General features: G+C 37.2%; 1 protein-coding gene across 1 annotated transcript in view; it reads left to right on the forward strand.

Annotated features, from left to right (window-relative positions):
• LOC306857316 (kinesin-like protein KIF19) overlaps positions 1 to 18,370 on the forward strand; it is a 45,108-nt gene extending 26,738 nt beyond the window's left edge. The window contains exons 5-20 of the mRNA XM_079397211.1: positions 941 to 1,077; positions 3,319 to 3,444; positions 7,758 to 7,952; positions 8,690 to 8,836; positions 8,927 to 9,049; positions 9,187 to 9,343; positions 9,911 to 10,085; positions 10,305 to 10,503; positions 11,546 to 11,816; positions 13,104 to 13,225; positions 13,483 to 13,646; positions 13,906 to 13,999; positions 15,094 to 15,217; positions 15,567 to 15,952; positions 16,690 to 16,855; positions 17,110 to 18,370. Coding sequence (XP_079253337.1) covers positions 941 to 1,077; positions 3,319 to 3,444; positions 7,758 to 7,952; positions 8,690 to 8,836; positions 8,927 to 9,049; positions 9,187 to 9,343; positions 9,911 to 10,085; positions 10,305 to 10,503; positions 11,546 to 11,816; positions 13,104 to 13,225; positions 13,483 to 13,646; positions 13,906 to 13,999; positions 15,094 to 15,217; positions 15,567 to 15,952; positions 16,690 to 16,855; positions 17,110 to 17,243 — 2,720 coding nt within the window. The 3' untranslated portion in view covers positions 17,244 to 18,370. The remainder of the gene's footprint in view (positions 1 to 940; positions 1,078 to 3,318; positions 3,445 to 7,757; positions 7,953 to 8,689; positions 8,837 to 8,926; positions 9,050 to 9,186; positions 9,344 to 9,910; positions 10,086 to 10,304; positions 10,504 to 11,545; positions 11,817 to 13,103; positions 13,226 to 13,482; positions 13,647 to 13,905; positions 14,000 to 15,093; positions 15,218 to 15,566; positions 15,953 to 16,689; positions 16,856 to 17,109) is intronic.
• Positions 18,371 to 19,333: the final 963 nt, after the last annotated feature.

Raw genomic sequence — 19,333 nt, forward strand, 5'->3', positions numbered from 1 at the left:
GACCCGTATCTGGTCTGGTTAATTAAAAAATAAAAAAAAAACTTTGTATATATGTTTGTATGTTCTTACACTGAAATGCCATCAGCAGTGACCAAATGTCCAAAGTAGTAAAATCACAGACAAACTGGCACTACAAGGGCACATGGATAAGCCTCATCAACCTGATCTTCTTTCTTCCTGTTTACGGAACAGGTTCAGTCAACAAAGTCACATGCACTGATTTCACAAACACACAAAAAAAGCACACAATGTTTTGAAGATGTCAAAATATGATTTAAATATTTCAAATATTAACCTAGCTCACTGAATTCCAGCTGTCAAGAACACATTATCTGGTAATATTTCATCTAAAAAATAAATTCCTTAATTAAAGACCTGTTTTTATGCTGCTTTGAATTGATTAAAAGTTCATTCCTGGAAAGCAGTCTGTGTGGCTCCCATGCTCTAATCTGTCCTCAGAGTGACTCTTACTGACTGTTCCTGTCTGTGGCCGTGGCTATATAAAGCTTAGATCTGTGCTCAGCCTGACAGGGATAAAAGCCACCTGTAAACATTATGTATCACTCACTGTGACTCACCTCACACCTGTGCCTTCCGTTTATGCCATGCTGATGAACATATGCTAATTAGCTACAATTAGTTCACATTTATGAAAAGAGAGAGAATGAGCTTTATTGCCAGGTATGTTCACACATACGAGGAATTTGTTATAGTGACAGAAGGTAGTGATACGCCAACTCTGTATCACAGGCAGCAAGAATGATCCAGCAAATAAAATGTAAATAATAAATAAAAATGTTTGATGTTTAAGGAATTTTTTATTTTATTAAATGTATTTTTATTTTATTTTATAATTTTTTTTTGTTTTGATGTTGTATGATGTCAGGCAATAAAATAAGGTTAAATTGTGGTCCTAATAAGCAGATGTGTGTGTCTACAGGTTGTGGGAAGACTTACACTATGCTGGGAACAGACAGAGAACCTGGCATCTATGTTCGCACATTAAATGACCTATTCAAAGCCATCGAAGAAACCAGTGATGACATGCAGTACAGTGTCTCAATGTCCTACTTGGAGGTGAGAGCTTCATTTGGTTGCTGATTCGGATTTTAGCAGCCTCTTGTTTTTTTTCCCCTCACATACTGTATCACTTGGAGATTTGATATATAACTTTTAAAGATACTGTCACCCTATTAGCACGCTAAATAGATGCACATAGTAAAGTCAACTGCCTTCGTTTAGTTTTAAACAATTAAAAAAAAGGGTAACAGCTTAAGTGTTATGTGATAAGATAATCATCAGGCCCGTGCCGAGCGTCTGATAGCACGTCTGTTTATCAGCTCTGTTTGCTTGAGGGAGGGGTAATCTTGTCGGCTTAGCGACTATATCAGCATCTTTGATTACGGTGATGTTGTATTGATACTAGAAAGCTTGTTTCCCCACTGAGTGATGGACTTGGCCAAAGTTTACTCAAAGCAAATACATGCTTCCCTGATCCCCTACTGCGTTAGCCTAGAAACTTGCATCTTAAAAGAAAAATGGCTTCTGACTTGCAAAAAAGGCCTAATATTACCAATTAAATTATATTATATTTTTATATTATTTTATATAATAAAATGACAAAACACAAAATTAAACTAAAATGAAAACAGAAAATCTAAAAATAAAAACTAATTTAAAAATAGTAATAAAACCTATTATATATATATATATATATATATATATGTGTGTATATATATGTGTGTATATATATATATATGTGTATATATGTGTATATGATACTAAAACTGTGTTGCAAGGTGATGTTTTTTTCCCTCAACAAGTTTACTCTTAAGTCTATATGATATTCTGTTCTCTAAATATGGCTTGGGTACCTCTTTCAGTGCAAGATGTTTTCACATTTTGTCTCCAGGGCTCCAGTTTAGCCTTCAAACTCAATAGCTCTGTCCTGTTTTTGACAGCTGATGCGAGTGCATTTGAGATCACATGTGTGAGCTGACAGCAGCACCACTTCAATTCAGTGTCTCTTTTTCTCTTTCTCTGTCTCACATTCTTTTCTCGAAATGTCTCATTGCCCATTTTGTCAATCACAAGTGTGTTCAGCAGTATTTCTGTAGTGACTGATGTTTGACAATGTGTTATTTCTCCTTTACAATGGTGAAAGTACTGCAGTATCTCTTACAGTGTTCTATAACCCAGTTATATCTGTCTGTCTGTCTATGTTTTTTTAATAATCCTGTGTGCACTCACACTTAGCATGCTTTAGCATCTTAATGTACACACACAAACACACAGATTTGTTTGACTTCTTTAGGTTAAAGGGGTGTTTGGGATGTGCAGACCTATGAGTAAGCCACTCCGTCCACACACAGAAAGAGCAACCTTCAGTAAAGAGCACAATGCTCTCCTGTCCTCTGCTTTTCTTACACCTTCACATTAAGATTCCTGTTTACATTGGGCCGTCCAAATGCTCAAGGGAATGCTTCCCTGGAGAGAAAGCGTTTTTATTCTCAGCTTCTGTGGTTTAGGTTCAGACCTCCCGGTTTATCCTGTCTCTTTTTTCTCTTTCCATCCATCTATATCTTTAGCAGGTCTTCTACTCTTTCACTGTCAATGGATTCTTTTCATGCCGTCAGCGTCACCCTAAAATTATCACATGCTTACGGCAGATCACAGTGACCTCACTGTCAGTGATGAAATATTACGTTTGGGATGACTTAAATTGAGTGTTTTGAGGTGACCGCAGGTGCTGCTCAGGATGTGGCCTTGTTCTAAACCGGGTTGAATGAAGCTTATTGAAATACTCTAAAATATTAAATCTGACATTCATCTCTTCACTAGAATCCTGAAAATACTGTGTATGACAGTTTGTACCATAGATTCTGGATTTTGATTGGTTGAAACAGGTGTTGATTACTATATTTAAAATTAAATTATTATTGCTGCAATCGATAGTTCTACAAATGAGTATTTTGGTCATGAAAATTTGAAGTGCTGTGAGGTGGATGCTTCAGATATAATCTTAATGCGTCACAGCTACAGTGTGCACTAAATGCTCAATAATTCAGTGGTCTGGTGTCAATAGTTCCTTTCATATTTCAGAAATTACAGCATTGTCCATGTGCTCAGCTGATAGAGCATGCTACTAGTAATGGAAAGGTCACAGATGGCACCTTCTGATATTTATGCACTGCAAGTCACCTCAGATAAACGCGTCTGTCTGTCAGATGCATGAATGTAAATGTCAAATGCATAAACAATGATGGTAATCTTGAAATCTGAGCATGGTCTTTAATCTGTTTAATTCTTTTGTTTCAGATCTATAATGAGATGATAAGAGACCTGCTGAATCCATCATCAGGGTTTCTGGACCTGAGAGAGGACTCGAAGGGAGAAATACAGGTCGCAGGAATAACAGAGGTCTCCACCATTAATGCACGAGAGGTCAGTTAGACACATTATTCAGACAGCATGTTACTTTGCTATTAAAGTAAATAAATACTGTTACAGTAGTCATTGTTCATGTTCATTCTATGACACTTACTAACAACAATAGTGGTATATATTTAAATAACTAATTAATAGTCATTTAGTAGACGCTTTTATCCAAAGCAACTTACAAATGAGGACAACAGAAGCAATCAATTGTAGTATTAAAACAACTAAAAACAGATCCAAAACTACAAACCCGATTCCAAAAAAGTTGGGACACTGTACAAATTGTGAATAAAAACAGAATGCAATGATGTGGAAGTTTCACATCTCAATATTTTATTCAGAATACAACATAGATGACATATCAAATGTTTAAACTGAGAAAATGTATCATTTTAAGGGAAAAATAAGTTTATTTTAAATTTCATGGCATCAACGCATCTCAAAAAAGTTGGGACAAGGCCATGTTGACCACTGTGTGGCATCCCCTCTTCTTTTTATAACAGTCTGCAAACATCTGGGGACTGAGGAGACAAGTTGCTCAAGTTTAGGAATAGGAATGTTGTCCCATTCTTGTCTAATACAGGCTTCTAGTTGTTCAACTGTCTTAGGTCTTCTGTGTCGCATCTTCCTCTTTATGATGCGCCAAATGTTTTCTATGGGTGAAAGATCTGGACTGCAGGCTGGCCATTTCAGTACCCGGATCCTCCTTCTACGCAGCCATGATGTTGTAATTGATGCAGTATGTGGTCTGGCATTGTCATGTTGGAAAATGCAAGGTCTTCCCTGAAAGAGACAACGTCCGGATGGGAGCATATGTTGTTCTAGAACTTGGATGTACCTTTCAGCATTGATGGTGCCTTTCCAGATGTGTAAGCTATCCATGCCACACGCACTCATGCAACCCCATACCATCAGAGATGCAGGCTTCTGAACTGAGTGCTGATAACAACTTGGGTTGTCCTTGTCCTCTTTAGTCCGGATGACATGGCGTCCCAATTTTCCAAAAAGAACTTCAAATTTTGATTCATCTGACCACACAACAGTTTTCCACTTTGCCACAGTCCATTTTAAATAAGCCTTGGCCCAGAGAAAACGCCTGCGCTTCTGGATCATGTTTAGATATGGCTTCTTTTTTGACCTATAGAGTTTTAGCCGGCAACGGCGAATGGCACGGTGGATTGTGTTCACCGACAATGTTTTCTGGAAGTATTCCTGAGCCCATGTTGTGATTTCCATTACAGTAGCATTCCTGTATGTGATGCAGTGCCGTCTAAAGGCCCGAAGATCACGGGCATCCAGTATGGTTTTCCGGCCTTGACCCTTACGCACAGAGATTGTTCCAGATTCTCTGAATCTTTGGATGATATTATGCACTGTAGATGATGATAACTTCAAACTCTTTGCAATTTTTCTCTGAGAAACTCCTTTCTGATATTGCTCCACTATTTTTCGTATTCATATCATCAAACAAATTTAAATATTAATCAAAGATAACACAAGTAAACACAACATGCAGTTTTTAAATGAAGGGGTTTTTTTATGAAGGGAAAACAAAATCCAAACCCACATGGCCCTGTGTGAAAAAGTGTTTGAAAACATGGAACAGTGGTGAACCTTCCCAGGAGTGGCCGGCTGACCAAAATTACCCCAAGAGAGCAGCGACGACTCGTCCAAGAGGTCACAAAAGACCCCACAACAACATCTAAAGAACTGCAGGCCTCACTTGCCTCAGTTAAGGTCAGTGTTCATGACTCCACCATAAGAAAGAGACTGGGCAAAAATGGCCTGCATGGCAGAGCAAGACGAAAACCGCTGCTGAGCAAAAACAACATAAAGGCTCATCTCAGTTTTGCCAGAAAACATCTTGATGATCCCCAAGACTTTTGGGAAAATACTCTGTGGACTGACGAGACAAAAGTTGAACTTTTTGGAAGGTGTGTGTCCCATTACATCTGGCGTAAAAGTAACACAGCATTTCAGAAAAAGAACATCATACCAACAGTAAAATATGGTGGTGGTAGTGTGATGGTCTGGGGCTGTTTTGCTGCTTCAGGACCTGGAAGACTTGCTGTGATAAATGGAACCATGAATTCAGCTGTCTACCAAAAAATCCTGAAGGACAATGTCTGGCCATCTGTTCGTGACCTCAAGCTGAAGCGAACTTGGGTTCTGCAGCAGGACAATGATCCAAAACACACCAGCAAATCCACCTCTGAATGGCTGAAGAAAAACAAAATGAAGACTTTGGAGTGGCCTAGTCAAAGTCCTGACCTGAATCCTATTGAGATGCTGTGGCATGACCTTAAAAAGGCGGATCATGCTCGAAAACCCTCCAATGTGGCTGAATTACAACAATTCTGCCAAGATGAGTGGGCCAAAATTCCTCCACAGCGCTGTAACAGACTCATTGCAAGTTATCGCAAACGCTTGATTGCAGTTGTTGCTGCTAAGGGTGGTCCAACCAGTTATTAGGTTTAGGGGGCAAGCACTTTTTCACACAGGGCCATGTGGGTTTGAATTTTGTTTTCCCTTCATAATAAAAAACTTCATTCAAAAACTGCATGTTGTGTTTACTTGTGTTATCTTTGATTAATATTTAAATTTGTTTGATGATCTGAAACATTAAAGTGTGACAAACATGCAAAAAAATTAAAAATCAGGAAGGGGGCCAACACTTTTTCACACCACTGTATACACATTTATAAATTAAATGTATAATAATTAATTTCCATTTAGTTTGAAGTACTAAAATTAAATAAAACTAAAACTTAATAAAAAAACCTATACAGACATAATAAAAAAAAAAAAAAAAAATGACAAACATTCTTACAACTTAAACTAAAATTAAAATAGATAACAAATACAAATCAAACTACATTAGTTTATCAGTAATCCTAAAAAAATAACACTGAGCCAAACACACATAGTAAAAATGGTTGTAAAACCTGAAACAGAAGTGAAACAAGTAGTAGGAAAGAGGAGAAATAAAAATCGATACTTATATCCTTTTCCGCTGTCCCTGCCCGGTGGAGTCGCACGGTAGAGTCGATGGTCTTTACACTCTTCACACGAGGAGGACTTCACACGATGGCTGCCGCGGTAAAGTTAAAGTTTTTTTATACCCGTCTAACAAAATACTAATTGAATTCAGCTGGACACACTTTCCTTTTTATCACAAGGAAAAGGCCAAGCAAGCGCACGAGTCGACACTGACAAGATACACGAGACAATACGAGACCAAACGCGATTTCAGCACGTCTCCACACAGTAAACAAAACAAGTATAAGGCCATTTTTAATATCACAAAAGATTTCTGTTTCAAAATAAATGCTATAGTTTGAACTTTTTATTGATAAAAAAAGTGGAAAAAAATGTATCTCCGTTTCCACAAAAATATTAAGCAGCACAATTGTTCAACATTGATAATAAAAAAATGTTTAAGCAACAAATCAGTATATTATTATATAATATATAGTATATAATAATATTATACATAAAATATTATTTTATAATTATATAATTATAAAATAATTCTCTAAAAAAATTATATTATTATAATTATAATTTTAGATTACTGCATTTTATATATATATATATAAAATGCACACACACACACACACATACAGTGCCCTCCAAAAGTATTGGAACAGTAAGACCAATTCCTTTATTTTTGCTGTAGACTGTAAACATTTGGGTTTGACATCAAAAGATGAATATGAGATGAGAGATTAACATTTCAGCTTTTATTTACAGGTATTTTCATCTGGATCTGATCACAACTTAGAAAATAACACCTTTTGTTTGAACCCACCCATTTTTCATGTTACCAAAAGTATTGGAACATGTGACTGACAGGTGTGTTTTGTTGCCCTGGTGTGTCCTATTAATTGATTATTCAAACAGTAAATAGCACTGAATGTCCAACCCAAATGTTTTCAGTCTAGTGCAAAAATAAAGGAATCGGCCCTACTGTTCCAATACTTTTGGAGGGCACTGTATATATATATATATGTATATATGTGTATATATGTATATGTGTGTGTATATGTATATGTATATATATGTATATGTGTGTATATATATATATATATATATATATATATATATATATATATATATATATATATATATATATATATATTTAAATTATAATAGTATTTCACATTGCTGTCTTACTGTGTTTTTGATCAAATAAATGGTGTCATGGTAAGGGACTTATTTAAAAAAATAGAAGTAAAAAATCCTGTCAAGCTCAGATTTATGAATGGTACTATGGAACTGGATGTTGAGTTTTTTTCTGTTCTCACTCTCTCTCACAGATCATGGAGTTGTTAATAAAAGGAAACAAGCAGAGAACGCAAGAGCCGACAGCAGCCAATCAGACGTCTTCTCGCTCTCACGCTGTGCTGCAGGTGGCCGTACGGCAACAGAGCCGATGTCGAGACATCCTGCAGGAAGTGCGATTCGCACGTCTCTTCATGATCGATCTGGCAGGGTCTGAACGGGCTTCACAGGTATGATGTGTAAGAGTAGGTGTGAAATTAAAAGGTCTATTCATCTTTTAGTTTAGATGGAACATAAAAGCACAGTGGGTGAGCTCAAACATACGTCTATAAAGTTGGTAATCATTAATATAAGGCTATCAATCTTTCTTTTTACATAAAAGCTGGCACAGTTGGCGCCAGATATATTCAGAATCATATATCAGCCAGTGACGAGGGAACAATTCCAAGAGTGATTTAACTATTAGTGATAAACTTGGAGGGAAAATGAAGCCATCTAAAATTAATATATTCGTTGGCTATTACATCTGTTATGATGCAAGACATCCACAGGCCTAATCAGGTGATTTTGATGAAGGATGCGTGAATCATGTTTCATTTTAAAGTGTAATTTCCACTCGCTCCATGAGATGGGAAGATATGAGAGAACACATTTTGAGAGCGTGCCATGTATTTGCCATGGAAACGGTTAAAAATGTTAACCACTCAGGCACCCTGTGGGTTTAAACATGCATGTGACAGGCACAAAAGCAGATCACGTTGTTTCTGGTTATGGGGTATTGTTGCTCAGAAACATGAGTGCTTGTTTGTTCTCCACTGATGAGGAAGACAAGCCTGTTGCACAACTATTCAGAAAATGACATGTACAAGAGCGCCCCCTCCTGCTGGAAGCTCTAACAGACTTCCTAAACTGCATGTAGACTGACCGTTTAAAAACTTGGTGCATTAACTACTGTTTCTGCTTTCAGACACAGAACAGGGGTCAGAGGTTAAAAGAGGGTGCTCATATCAACCGCTCTTTGCTCGCACTGGGGAACTGCATCAATGCTTTGAGTGAAAAGAATGGCAACAAATATGTCAACTACAGAGACAGCAAGCTCACGCGATTGCTCAAGGTACAGCGAAGTGACTCTTCATGAACAGAGAGGCTTTTGGGATATATTTCTTGATTGCGGTTGTTTTACTGGGTTTTCTCATGCCTGCAGGATTCTCTGGGAGGAAATAGTCGGACAATGATGATTGCCCATATAAGCCCTGCATCTCTGGCCTTTGAGGATTCACGGAATACCTTGACTTATGCCGACCGTGCCAAAAGCATCCGCACACGGGTCAGTAAGATTTTCTTTCCTTTGTCAGTAAGATTGTTGCACACTTTGTAATGCCGTTTCTCAATATAACTGTTTGGTGAAGAGTTTTTTGACCATTATATCTTATCACTTTGTGTGCTGTTATTGTTCCTGTGCAGGTAAAGAGAAACCTGTTGAATGTGTCCTATCACATCGCCCAGTACACCAGCATCATCTCTGACCTGCGCAGCGAGATTCAGCGGCTGAAGAAAAAGATAGCAGACCAGGCCAGCAGACAGCTCAACCCGGACAGAACAGACATCCGCCATGTTCAAGGTAACATCCCATCTGTAAGAAGTGAAGTGAGATATACCATTGAAACCACCTTGATTATTCTATTCTATTCTTTATTGTTCTGTTGTTGTTTTATGTTTGGTTTGATTCTTTTATTAAATCCTTAGCATCCTTATAAGTGATATAATACCAATGATATCTCAATTTTACTTTGAATTCTATTCTATACTACTCTACTCTGGTCTATTTAATTCTAATAGATACTTTTTCCTTGATTAGATTATTATCTGTTAGATTATGTTCTTTTCTAAATTATTCTGTTCTATTATATTCTAATAAATTATTTTGTTTGATCAGGTTATTTTCTAATTGATTGTTCTGTCATATATTCTGTTTGATTAGAACAGCATTTTAATTGGTTTTGTTCTATTATATTATGAATGTTTAATATTTATTTAATATATTATTCTGACTATTTTTTCATTAGATTATTTTCTAAATATCACTAATAGATAATTTTCTGTTTAGATTTGTTTTCTATTCTATTACTATTTCTGTTCTATTCGAACTCAAAAGTGTGTCATAACATTTTTTTGTGTTTGCCTCTAGCGGAGGTGCAGGCTCACTCTTCTCAGCAGAGCCGGGCTGAGATGGACCAACTGCGGGAGCAGCTGATCGATGCATTTAGACAGCAGATGGACATCAGGAGGCATCTTATGGAGCTGGACAACAGCAACATGGAAATCCAGATAGACACATCCAAACACCTGCTGACAATCACAGAGTGAGTCTTCATTCTGCACACAAACCAAAACATGATTACAGCTAAATACACACGTTGCCCTCAAGCTATTTGGACACTTTAGTCAGAAAATCATCAGTTGTTTTATCATTTCAGACTGAACAAACGTCTTTTGTGAATTTTTTATTTGAAACTTTTGGTTTTGCTGAGTTTCTTTCAAATAAATGCAAGGTAATTGAAATATTATCTGTCTCCATCTAGCTGGGAGCAAGAACGCTTCAGGAGAAGAAAGAAGTGGCAGGGCGAGAGGAGGAAGGAGCGTTTTAATAAGGATGAAAGTGAAAAAGACTCAGACTCACCAGAATCTTTGCCTGACAGCACAGAGACACAAGAGGTGGCCATTGCCAGAGAGAACCTTGTTACGCTCATGGCTGAGCAGAAGAAAATACAAAAACAGAAGGTAATGTTGTTATTAGAACAACACCTCAAAATCTCACAGTACTGTGCTGTGAGCAGTGTTGGGGAAAGTTACGTTTAAAAGTAATGCATTACAATATTGCGTTATTCCCTAAAAAAGTAACTAATTACATTACTTAGCTACTTTTTATGGAAAGTAATACGTTACGTTACTTTTGCATTACTTTTTAAATATGAGCAGGGCTTGATTGTTTTAAATACAAGAAGTTCTAATTATAGCAAATGTAAAAGCCCTTTCACACCAAAAAGTGAACTGAATAAACCTCAGGCTGAAGGAAAAGTAAATTCACATCTGTAAAGTAGAACGCAGGAGAAGAAGGTTCAACACTCTTTGGCAATAAAAAAACAATGAAGCACAATTGTTAGTTTATCTAAAGTCATTTTTGCTTATTAGTATGGTTGAACTGGATCATCAAAGGTCAGCATCAAAGACATTGGTTAGTAAAATGGCATTAGATACATTTGTGTTATTTAACATATTTAATTATTGCAGGTTTGCGCCATATTCTGAGTTTGCATTTCACTGATTTAATTAATTTTGATGAATACTAAATCAGTTTTTTGCGAGTGGGATGAATTAATGCACATTCATGTTTAGTCTAGAACTACAGTAACAGCATGTTCACACAGCGCACTGTCAGTCAATAAATGGGGAAAAAGTAACTCAGATATTTTCTTGTAAATTAAAAAGTAATGCATTACTTTACTAGTTACTTGAAAAAAGTAATATTATTACGTAACTCGCGTTACTTGTAATGCGTTACCCCCAACACTGGTTGTGAGTTTCACATTTATGTCTGATTCCTTTTAGTGAATCAATTGGTTTAACTGGTTCATTTCAGTGAATTTGTTATAATAACTTGTTATTCATTTGGAACACTCTGCATAGGCAGTGCATACTACCTTAATACATTTCCTTTCTGTTTTTAGACTGAGACTCCTTATAAGCAAAGATAAATTGTACTTGCTGTGTTAATAAAGTCACTCATCACAGTAATTGACCATAGTCCCTCTGTTCTCTTTAGGCCGGGTTGGAGCAGCGCCTGGCAGAGCTCAGAGAGAAAGCACGACGTCTTGAAGAGCTTCTCCCCCGCCGCGTGAGCTCAGAGGAGCAGAGGGAAGTGCTTTGCCTCCTCTGCAAGGTTCACGAGCTAGAGATTGAGAATGCAGAGATGCAGTCCAGCGCACTACTCAAGGACAACGTGATCCGACAGAAAAACGTGGTAGTGCAGCGTTTCGAACAGCACAGGCACCTCTGCCATGAGATCATCCAGCAGCAGCGGCAATTTATTGATGGTGAGTCATTCGCAGAAATAAGAAATGGCACCGAAATCTCAGCCAGAGATGAATCGGTCCAAACTGTGGCAGTAAAGTTTTCCAGAGTGATGCAATATGAGGGTTCAGTTCAAGTTAAAATATATGTGCGTGTGTGTGTGTGTGTGTGTGTGTGTATGAAAAGACCTAGAGCAGGGAAAATTCCCATTTCCACCATCAGGGCAATAATTAGGAATTCCCAATCAACATAAAATGTTACAAATCTGCCTGGAAGAGGATGTGTGTCTGTATCATCCTAATGCACGGTGAGGAGGAGAGTTTGAGTGGCTAAAGACTCTCTAAGGACCTCAGCTGGAGAATTGCAGAAAATAGTTGAGTCTCGAGGTCAGAAAACCTTAAAAATAAATTGTCAAACAACCCCTACATCACTACATGTTGTTTGGGAGGATTTCAAGAAAAATTCTCCTAGCTCATCCAAAAACAAACTCCAGCATATTCAGTTGTCAGACACGACTGGAACTTCAAATGGGACTGGCTTCTATGGTCAGATGAAACTAATAAATTAGCTTTTTAGCAGCAAACACTCAAGATGGGTTTGGTGAACACAGGGATAAAAAGTACCCCATGTGTACAATGAAATATACTGCTGTATTTCCTGGACATTCTATCAAATAACAACAGATAAAAAAATCAATAAGTGACTCTGTTAGAAATCTTATAATGGGCCATGTTTGGATCTTCCAACCGTACAATAATCCAAACACAAACCTCAAAAACAACACAAAAATGGGTCACTGAGCACAAAACCAAGCTTCTGCTATAGCTATTCCAGTCCTCTGACCTGAACCCTGTAGAAAATGAGTGAGGTGAACTGAAGAGAAGAAGCACCAACATGGAGCTGTGAATCTAAAGGGTCTGGAGAGATTCTGGATGAAGGAATGGTCTCTGATCTCTTGTCAGGTGTTCTCTAACCTCATCAGGTATTATAGGAGAAAATTTAGAGCTGTTAAACTGACAAATGGAGGTTTCAAAAGGTATTGAATAAAAGGGTGCCGTTAATTGTGGGCAATGTGTATTAGAGAAAAACATTAATTTCATAAAGATATTTCCCCCTATTTTAAATTCTTATTATCCAATGAAAGGTTAGATTTTTGTGATTTTTTTTTTATTTTTTTTTTATAAAAGATCAAAAGGATTAACAATGCAGATTAATTTTCACAGCCTTCTTTTATCATATTTATATATATATATAATACACACACACTTCCTTGTGGAAAAAATAAATGATTTAAGAAGCTGTTTTTGCAGATCACAGTCTCCTGGTCCCTCCTCATCTTCAAGAGCTTTATGAGATGTACATGAAGGAAATGGATGAGAAGAACTTGGACAGAGTCGTGGCCCTGGATAAGTTCACCATTCGTACTCTTAAGGTACGTCAAGCAGGCAATTGATTTCAGCTAACATGAAATCAAAATTGACTCTGTTTACTTTGTGAATACACATTACTGCTCATATTTTTCACAAAACATCAGTCCACATTATTCCAAAATCCTGCATCACATTTTCCATCACATTGAACATTATGACAGTAAAATGAGCTTCATGTTGACTTTAAAAGCTCTTCAAGAAAAGCACATGATAAAAGCATAAAGTATTTCACAGTGATCATGAACATATATTCCTGTAGGAGGGTTCCCTGCCGAAGATCACCCTCCCCAGTAGAGGTCGTGACCCCTTGCAGGAGATGGATTCAGACCAAGAAAGTGTTCGCACACTGGGCTCAGACAACAGAGAAGGGCGGACAAATTTGAGAAGACACACGCTGCCTCCGATTCTCCCAGAGCCTGATGGGTAAGAAGTGTTCAAAGCAAATTCATTTGATACTTTTTTTAAATGTCCCTCCTTATGCAAACTTAATATATTTCCTTGTATGGCAACCTTTAATAGCCAAAAACATTTGGAATTTTGTGAATGTGAAAATAAAAATAGCAAGGAACATGCTGTTTGTCCTGTGGACATAAAAACAACTGTAATATAACTACCTCCTTCATATTGTGTTAAATGAGTCTGAGTTTGTTCACATGCTAAAAATGTTCTCCTGCCCACACAGAGACCGAGTGTTTAAGAGTAGTCACAAACAGATGAAGAAGTCTGTAGTTATGACTCCTCCACCCATTCACATCAATGGCCAGGGCAACAGAGAGGTGAGCTTCTGGGAGGCTACATTTGCAGCTTACTGTAATATGTGACCCTGGACCACAAAACCAGTCATAAGGGTCCATTTTTTTGAGAAATCCAGATTTATACATCATCTGAAAGCTGAATAAATAGGCTTGTTAGGATAGGACAATATTTGGCTGAGATATAACTATCTGAAAATCTGGAATCTGAGGGTGCAAAAAATCTAAATATTGAGAAAATCAACAGTTGTCCAAATGAAGTTATTAGCAATGCATATTACTAATCAAAAATGTGTAGTTTTGATATATTTATGGTAGGAAATTTACAAAGTCTCTTCATGGAACATGATCTTTATTTAATATTCTAATGATTTTTGGCATAAAATAAAAATTATTAGGAAAAAAAAAAAAACTATAATTTTGACCCATACAATGTATTGTTGGCTATTGCTGCAAATATACTCATGCTACTTATGACAGGTTTTGTGGTCCAGGGTCACATATGTATATACAGTATATTTATATTTTACAAATATATATATATAAATATTAAATATTTTGGTGTCAGTAAGATTTTTGTTATGCTTTTATTCAACAAGAACACATTCAGTTGATCAAAAGTGACAGTGAAGGTATTTATAATATAACAAAAAGATTTATATTAAAAAAATTAAATAAAATTACACTTTAAAACTAATATTAAAATATATTTATCCTGAAAAAAGTGTCTTGGTTTCCACAGATATATTAAACAGAACTGTTTTCAACACTGATGATAAATGCTTCTTCAGCTTCAAATCAGCATATTAGGATGATTTCTGAAGGATCATGTGACACAGAAGACTAGAGTAATGATGCTGAAAATTCAGTGTTGCCATGACAGGAATAAATTGTTTGTAGTGTATTTTTGATCAAACAAATGCAGCTTTGGTGAGGTGTCTTTGACATCTTGACCGTTTTGAACAGTAGTATATATGAAAATGGTAAAATCTGAAAATATATTCATAGAAAGTGTGAATATTCTGTTTAATCTACATTTTAATTTGTTTCTCTGTTTTTTAACTGAGTGTACTGAATAAATGAGTGCGTCTGACACTATGCCGACTGTATCTCTGCAGCTGTTGCCATCTGTCCTGGATGACGCTCTGAGATGCCGTCATCTCAGTCACAGTATGAGCAGCCATCTGGACTCCTCACCTGAGAGCAGCGAGAACGGCACAGATGCCCCTCTGACTCCTAAAGGTAAGAGTTATGGTGATGGCGCAGTGGATAAGACACATGCCTTTGGTGTGAGAGACCCAGGTTCGAATCCACTGTGAGACACCAATGTGTCCCTGAGCAAGACACTTAACCCCTAGTTGCTCCAGAGGCGTGCGACCTCTGACATACATAGCAATTGTAAGTCGCTTTGGATAAAAGCGTCAGCTAAATGAATAAATGTAAATGTAAGAGTTACACAGCTCCCTGGAATACTTCATTCTGATTGGTCATTTGAGGCAAACCTTACATGGCTTCTCAGATTAATGCCAAATTACATAATGTCTATTTAACTAGTCATAGTTTTAAAATCCCTGAACTGTTTTCCTTCTAGAGAGACAGCAGATTCTAAGAGGTGTGCAGAACATTGTGGTCAAGGCTGCTCGACGGCGTTCTAAGGTGCTAGAAATAGATGCCCTGCGATTGCCCCCGCCACCTTCACCCCTAGATCCCAAGAAGCACAAGAGTAACCTGTCTCTGACCGAGGCGCCCCCTAAAGGCCTGGTGCTACGGCGTGGAAGGCAGCCCAGCCCTGAGCTACGCCACGCCACCTCTGATGACAACCTGTCCAGCAGCACGGGAGATGGCCCTGCACCCAGTGGCACATGGACACGGCCACGGAACCGGCAGGCTGTCAAGAACCCCACTCCACGAGAGCAGGACTTTGAGGGTCGCAGACGCAAGAGGAGATCTCGATCATTTGAAGTCACAGGACAAGCAGTGAGTTTTTAGATAAAAGCATCTGTGTTAATGGATGAATCTCACAAAAACTTGTTCAGGTCTTAATCTACCCCAAAAGAAGGAGAAGTTGTATTTTGCATAATTAAAATTAAATGTGTTTTTAGGACCATTTATTTTCATGACAATTAAGCATATTGTGTTAATGTAAGTGGCAAGGCAGTCAGCAGTCGTTACTCTTGCCTTTAAGATTACTTCCAGTGTCACATGATCCTTCAGAAATCATTCTAATATTCTTATTTGGTGCGAAAAAAACTCTTATCATTATCAATGTTGAAAACATTTAGCTGCTTAATTTTTTTTTTTTTTTTGTGAATTTCTTGATGAATGAATAGAAAGTTCAAAAGAATATATATTTTTAATTTAATAAATATTTTTTTAAAATTTTAAATGTATTTTAAAAATAGAAATTGTTTGTAATATTATATGCCTTATGTTATGCTTTTGATCAATTTAATGCCTAAATTCTGAGTAAAAGTATACATTTCTTTAAAAAAAAATCCTTAACTTATGAATGGTAGTATAAATATTTTACATAAATAATAGGCTATTAATTGTTTGGGAATAAAAGACAGTTGTGATTAACTGTTGTGAAAATACTATTATAATGTGAAAACTTTTAATGCTCCAAAAAAAAAAGAATTATATATATATATATATTTTTTTTTATTTATTTTTTTTTTTTTTGCAACATACTGAATATTTTCTACACCCCACAGCTGTCTCAGGCTAAGAACACAAGCCAGCGATTTCGTCCCCTGGACAGCACCTCTGATCCCCACCTGCACATTAACGGTCATCCCCCGGCCCCCCTTCTGCGCCCCCAACACAGAGCCCAGGCTCAGCTTTCAAAAGTTCGACCCTCTCACAATATCCACCAAACAGGTCTGATTTCACAATTGGATTTTTTATGATTTATTCATTTTCTCATTCATGATGTGTTTATTACATTTATACATTTATCGATAGATAAATAATTTATTCCTTCCAATTTGTGTTCAGTGAAGACCAATGAGTATTATTATTATTTTTTTATTATTTTTAATGCACTAATGGATTGTGTTCAATAGCACTAAGAACAATTATTAAGAAAATTAGAGTCAGTTTTGATTTCTTGTTGTTATTTTAATTCTCCACAGGATCAACAGCAGATGCCACTTCCTCCACTCTGCCCTCCCACCTCATCAAGCGTGGCCCCCAAACAAGGCAACTTCAGCCCCTCCTGTACGTCACAACCACCGGAACAGGGGGCCAGCGCACCCGCAAACACTGAAGCCCTGGCCTTAGCATAGACTGTCTCCTCTCAACCCCAGAATCAGTACTATGGAACCAGTAAAACATGTAGAGACCAAGTGGAAGGTTTCTTCTTATATCCAGATGAAGGAGCTCTACAATGGATGCTAAAACATTACTGAAATGTACCTGATCACATGAAAACTGGGCTACAAAGAATGTACCCCTGTTTTGCTACCTGGGTTTTTTCCAAAATGCTCCTAGCTTTTCTCTGAAGACAGGCAACTTACATTGTCTTCTTTTATTTTTTTTAGTTCATTGGCTTGTGTAAGTTGCAAAAATGGGTTGTCGTGAATTCAATGGCCTTGAATTGTGTAAAAACTTCTCACAATGACATGCAAACACACTCCTTTAAAGCCGAGCCAATGGGACGGGGGTGAAACCTGCCTCCCATGCCTTCCGATTGAATATGTATATCAGGCCTTATAGTGACAACTGAAATTCATTAAGCAGTTCCCAAAAACATATTTAAATCTGCAGAACTGAAACGGTGATGCTTGTTTATGCGACTGAGGAATCAGATATACCCCCCTCATTCCCTAGGGAGCAATATATATTTCGCAGCTTCTCTGGCTGTGAAAGTATTGCTCCCTCAGGCCTTGCACAAATGAATGTACTGTCGCATTGCTTATGATTCATGTGTCTGGCTTCTGTGACCGATCCATTTACTGATGTCATTTTGTGTTTACTTGTAATAATCAATGTAAATTTGCCTTCACTGTCACGCAGGTTTTTTCTCTAAAATCCTTTTGGGTTTGTGTTAGTTAGTACCAGACAAGGTGGCATACTGTATTCAACGTAGTTCATACCCTCAGTGGAATGTTTTTAATCAAAAAAGGAAAAAAATGGCTGCCTTTTCTTTGAAAAGACTGTATTTTTGTTTTGTTTTTCAGAATTATACATGCATAGACACTTTTTTTCTACTCTTAATTTTATACCTTTTTTGTAACCAAATAAATTTGATTGACAAAGTGATTGCAGTAGTGTATGCACTGTACATATCACCTGCATTATATACATTTTTGTCAAGGTCAGTTTTAAGGACGTCATGTTGTGGACAAAAAGTCTTCTCTGTTTGCAAAATAAAGCTCAGAGTTCCAGAAGTCAAAATTATACTTTATTGCAAGAAGACAACAAAGCGAAGAGGTCTGCAGAACATCTTCAGTCTTTCTCTGTCCAGACTTCCATCTTTGCACATTTTTGTTGTTGGTCATTGTCCAATGAGCGTAAAGACCATTCTTACATCGTACTTCATTCCCAGTACTTTCCACAATTGTTTATTATTTTTCAGAACCCTTGCTTTCATTGTAGAAAACCACCTGCTAGTCTGTTTTTCAGAAGATAACTTCTCTTATCTACTACTTCCCAGGTGCCCAAGGTTGCTGAGGATTACACATTTTTTACGCACATTATCTCATCCTGTGGCATCTCCCAGTATTTCTATCTGTATTCTCCATTCATAAGCACAGTCAAGTAGGCCTTGAGGCCTTCAAATGCACCCAGCCCACATATGAGGCATACTAACTTGATTTCTATAGGATAAATCAATTATTTCATCAGTCATAGTTCACAAATGTTTCCCCAAAATACTGTATCCTTTGCGCTTTAAACAACAGTACTGACTGTGTTCCTGTACTGTCAGCACAACGCAGCGTATCATATTTTTATTTTTTGGCACCATCTCAGTGGTTATCAGGACTACATGTCAATATTATAGTGTAAACAATATCTCCTATTTCCAATGACGAAGCAAAACAATGCAAGCACAGCAAAATATCTAACACGGTGGGCAATGCCTAATCAAGTACTTGAGCTAGTGAGAAACTGCAAGGCTTTGCTGTCTAAACTGGGCATGCAATTGAAAAGAACTGTAAAAATAAATTTGTAATAAATAAAAATCAATCAATTATATTCAGGGTCGCAACTAAGACCTGTAGGTCAACGGCGGGTGGAGTCGGAGGTGTGTTGATGAGGTCAAACACAAACCACACAACCAATCAGCGCAGCGCTACAAGTTTTAAGGCTCGTGATTGGTTTGCTGGACAGCGACGAATCATGAGTCTCGTAACT

This window comes from Barbus barbus, assembly GCF_936440315.1.
Source record: "Barbus barbus genome assembly, chromosome: 38".
Lineage (NCBI taxonomy): Eukaryota > Metazoa > Chordata > Actinopteri > Cypriniformes > Cyprinidae > Barbus > Barbus barbus.